Raw genomic sequence first — 4,706 nt, forward strand, 5'->3', positions numbered from 1 at the left:
GCGGAATCTTCCCAATAACATGAAAGTTACATTCACCTCGGACTTTGGTATTCTCAGACGTGTGTTATGCCGTTGTATATAATATCCACTCATTTTCCCTATATTACCCATTTAGTAATAATAAAACTTTTTTAGGCTATCCTCGGATAACCAAGTGTCCTCGGATTGGGCCGTTGGGCCCCGAGCCCGTTTCTGAAGATTACCATACCTTTTTAACTAACAAGCCCCACAATAGCCCCTCAAAATCTCGCTTTTTGCCACCTCGGGAAAAAGGGAGATTTTGATATCCAACCCTCATTTATTTCGTAGGTTTCTCTCGCTTTCAGAATGTCTTTTTGTTTGCCCCAGGCACGCTCCTGACGTTTCGGCGTCATGAGCACGCTATTATTAAATGATAATTGCTCTGCTGTCCCACACGTTCAACGATCTGATGCAAATCTAACGGTGGGGGATCTTTTGCATTTATGGGCGGGGTTTTTCCCGCTCCCACTTTCTGTGTCCTTATAAAGTGTCTTTCAAATCAAATCTTTCTTCAGTTACCATTTACTACCTCTCAGCATGTATTCATTGAATCTGTCTTTCTCTCATTACTCCACGCTCTCATAAATACTAAAAGCCTGTCCGAGGAGCTTATTTTCTAAACCTGTAAGTTTCCTTAACCCTCCCTAGTTTTCCATCTTCTGTATCAGTTTTTCTCTGCTACTGTTAGAAAATGGGCAGATTTAAGTATCTAGTTGATTCCGAGGAGCAAATAGAGTCATTTAGGGCTAAGTACAGGATTCCCTCAACAGTGGGTATGAGATACGCTTCCCCCCAAACTTGGTTGCGCGATAGAAAAACGAGGGAGGTGGTTATCCCCATGGTAGCTTTTGTCGAGGGAGGGATGACTATCCCAATGGGTGGTCTGATGAGAAATTATCTTAGATTCTTTAGGTTATCTCCCACGCAGTGCGCCTCGAATATGTTCAGGGTGCTTGGGAGCATAGAGGCTTTAAATGCCTTATACAATTTAGGTTTGACCCATCACGATGTGAACTGGGTATATAATCTCAATCATTTGAAGGATTAGGGATATTACCTTAAGTCTAGGTATCCTACCGTAAGATTGATCCAGTGCCTCCCTACCTCAAACAAGAGTTTTAAAGACGATTTCCTTATTTTCTCCGGGGAGTGGCATGATGGTTTGCCTTGTCCGACTGAAGAGGGACAACCAGGTGGGGTCTCTAGGATGTATGTCCCTAATAAGTCAAATTAATTTTTTAATTGAAGCAGTTTTTATTTTTAGTGGAAATTTCCTTTTATATTTTAATTACTTTGCAGACAAGCGCGCCTCTAGATGTAATATTGGGCTGATCAACAGGGAGAGCCTAGATAGAATTCTGCGGTCCGAGGTGTATGTGAATCCCTCCGATGGTCAATTACGAGCAGCACACTTAATACTCAAGTACACACCTGCGTCCACAGCCTTTCAGATTCCCAAGTGCGTGATAAAGGCAAAAGATCCTCGGCTCCACTGTATCAGTGTAGCCTTTGAGGGATTCCTTGTTCTTGAGGGCACCCCTATTCCTGAAGGTAAGCCCTTTACTGAACCATCACCTAAGGCCACTCTTTCCATAGGAGCCTTATCATCACGCTCCGTTCCCCAAAAAGCGAGAGAAGAAGAAGAAAAAGAAAAAGAGGCCGAAGGAGAAGAAGAAGAAGAAGAAGAAGAAGAAGAAGAAGACGTCCCAGGAGGACTTGTAGAGTTGCCAGATTCTGCCGACGAATTTGAAGTTTTTGATCAACCCCAATCTCCTAAAGTGACTTCTAAGAAAATGGTTATCCAAAGGAGAAGTCAGAGGAGTTTGAAAGAAGTAATTGAGGGCCAACCTGGCAGGGTGGTGAAAAAGCAAGTTCAAGTCAAACCTCCATCTCTCCCCCCTCCGCCTCCTCAGTCATCCCAACCAACTGTGACTGAGCCCAGTGATCCAAAGAGGAGGAGAGAGCCGAAAAGCAAAGAAGTGATGGACGCAGGGCGAACTCACACTACCAGTGAGGGTGAGGACCAAAGAGCTGCTAAGCAGCAAAAAACAAGTCATGAGACACAGCGAGAGGTGGATAAAACAACCACTCAGTCCTCGGATCCCCAGGCTTGGCTCCCAACCCCTATGCTCGATAAAAGGCCTCTAAAGGAGGATGCTTCAATTACGGACTTTAGTGGCGGACTTGGGTGCCGAGTTGCCTCAGCATTAGAGGAAACACTTCTTCTTCCTAAGGACATGGCTGAGCTGAGAGCGATCAAGAGGGACGAGGTCTTTCAAAATACCAAAAGATACTTGGGCATGGTACGACGCTACAATCGTTACATTATTATTTTTATTTTATTATTATTGTATATATATATTTGTTTATTGTTGCATATTTCTAACTCCCTTTTTCTCTAGGCCGTTCAAGCCACCTTCAGGCTGGAGGAGATAGCCAAATCCTACTACGATCAAATAGACGAGGAGAAGAAAAAAAGGATATCAGCTGTACGCACACTGAATGCTTCCGAGCAAAACATTGCGCAGCTGAAAAAGAAGTTAGCAGCCGAAGAAGACGCTCGGAAAAGTGCTGATTCGGCTCTAGCGGGGTTCCAAAGACAGGCCGAGGACCAAGGGCGGCTTCTGCGTGATGCCAACGCCCAGCTGGCAACCTCTAAGGAACAGGTGCTGACCCTGCAGAAACAACTGGAAGAAGTCCAGAAGCTCAGAGATCAGGCTGAGAAAGCCAAAGCCGAGGCTAAAAAAGGAAAAGACGCCGCTGAGCAGCAGGGTTACAATGTGGGCGTTGCCGAGACAGAGGAGACTTTCCGAGTTGAGGTGCCCGTCGTGTGTCGGGAATACTGTGCCCTGACTTGGCAAGAGGCCCTCGACCGAGCTGGAGTTGAATCTTCCTCAGAGTTGAGGAAACCTGAAAATATCTACTTCCCCCCAACTATTCAGGCCTCCACTCCCTCTACCCCAATAGGGGAGGTATCTGTTATTGTTGCTGAGCCACCCGAGGAAGTTCAGACTCAGGCTCCTCCCACACTCAGTCAGCAGGAGCAATTACTAGTGCCTGCAAAAGCAAAGGGTCCCTCCTCGGCCAAAGAAGTAGCAGGGCTCAAAAACGAAGCGGCCTTTCACACTTTTGAACAGGCCTTAGCCTCAACTACCCTGCCTGCTGGAGATGCTCCCACGGCGCAGGAAAAGGATGTTCCCCATGAGGTAGCCGGCAAAGCCCCTCCCAAGCTCCAAATAAAGTTAACCAAATAGTTGCTTGTAGTTAAATTCCTTGTAGTATCCTTTTTATCTCTTTTCTTTTTGGCAAGTTATAAGAGACATCCGGGGTTTCATCTATTACCTATATAATTTCATGTATGATTGCTCTTTATTACTTACGTTTGTTTATCTGCTTGTCTTATGATCTCGGATTGTAAAAAGGATAAGAGTTGACATGATAGGGAAAAGTCATAACTTTATACTCGATTATTGAGAACTTAAAGCAGGCTATAACAGTGACCTTCGCGGCTTTATAAAGGCTCCTTGTAACATTCATTAGAAAATGACACTTACCTAAGATAGTATTTTTACATTTCATCCAGAGGGGTACTAATCTCCTTGAAATGCTTTAAATGATGCTCATAGCATTCACTTCGATATGTATCTCTAGTCACACGAACCCCCTTTTAGAAGACCTTGATTCCAAGTAAGTTTAATGTCTAAATAGTTTGTTATAGCTTAGTTTCAGTTTAATACTTACATTCATAGCGTAATGATTTCCACTAAGTTGTGGTCCGAGGATCTAACATACTTAGCTTCTCTTTAATATTTCCGTTCATAGTGTACTAATTTCCACTAAGTTATGGTCCGAGGACCTGACATGACTTAGTTTCTGTTTAATACTTCAATTCATAGTGTACTAATTTCCACTAAGTTGTGGTCCGAGGACCTGACATGACTTAGTTTCTGTTTAATATTTCAATTCATAGTGTACTAATTTCCACTAAGTTATGGTCCGAGGACCTGACATGACTTAGTTTCTGTTTAATACTTCAATTCATTCTAGAAACACATATTGCGGGAGCAAGATAAATTATAAAGGAAAGTAAAGCATAACTTGTTAATAATAATACCTTCTCAGGTTGCTTACATTCCAGGGATGGAGTATGGTTTTTTCATCTAAATCTTCTAAATAGTAAGCCCCTATCCCCGCTACAGATGTAATACGATATGGCCCTTCCCAATTGGGCCCTAACTTTCCCCAGGCTGGGTTTTTGGTATTTCCTAAGACTTTCCTCAACACTAAGTCTCCCGGAGCTAACGGCCTCAATCTGACATTTGCATCATAACCCTGCTTCAGCTTGTGCTGGTAGTACGCTAACTGAACCATAGCTTTTTCTCGTCGCTCATCTATTAAGTCTAGACTTTTCCTTAACAGCTCATCATTCCCATCCGGGGTGAAATTACTGGTTTTCAATGTTGGAAAGCCAGTTTCAATAGGAATCACCACCTCAGCTCCATATGTCATCGAGAATGGGGTTTCCCCTGTTGATCGTCGGGGCGTCGTCCTATACGCCCAGAGAACATGCGGGAGTTCTTCTACCCATCTTCCCTTTGCATCATCCAACCTTTTCTTAAGTCCACCCACTATGACTTTGTTGACAGCCTCGGCCTGTCCATTTCCCTGTGGATAGGCTGGGGTAG

The 4,706-nt window shown here is 43.9% G+C and overlaps 1 protein-coding gene across 1 annotated transcript; it reads left to right on the forward strand.

Moving 5' to 3' along the window:
* The first annotated feature begins 1,178 nt into the window (after positions 1–1,178).
* LOC136069049 (uncharacterized) lies at positions 1,179–3,275 on the forward strand. The gene is made up of 3 exons (XM_065777124.1): positions 1,179–1,230; positions 1,321–2,324; positions 2,424–3,275. Exons 1-3 carry the CDS (start codon positions 1,179–1,181, stop codon positions 3,273–3,275), a joined length of 1,908 nt encoding a protein of 635 aa, XP_065633196.1.
* The last annotated feature ends 1,431 nt before the right edge of the window (positions 3,276–4,706 follow it).

This window comes from Quercus suber, unplaced genomic scaffold (assembly GCF_002906115.3).
Source record: "Quercus suber isolate HL8 unplaced genomic scaffold, Cork oak 2.0 scaffold_9, whole genome shotgun sequence".
In the NCBI taxonomy this organism is placed as follows: Eukaryota; Viridiplantae; Streptophyta; class Magnoliopsida; order Fagales; family Fagaceae; genus Quercus; species Quercus suber.

Coding starts and splice junctions, on each gene's coding strand:
- LOC136069049 (XM_065777124.1), top strand. CDS start 1,179: ATGGTTTGCCTTGTCCGACTGAAGAGGGACAACCAGGTGGGGTCTCTA. Junction 1,231..1,320: donor CCAGGTGGGGTCTCTAGGAT/GTATGTCCCTAA, acceptor ATTACTTTGCAG/ACAAGCGCGCCTCTAGATGT. Junction 2,325..2,423: donor CCAAAAGATACTTGGGCATG/GTACGACGCTAC, acceptor CTTTTTCTCTAG/GCCGTTCAAGCCACCTTCAG.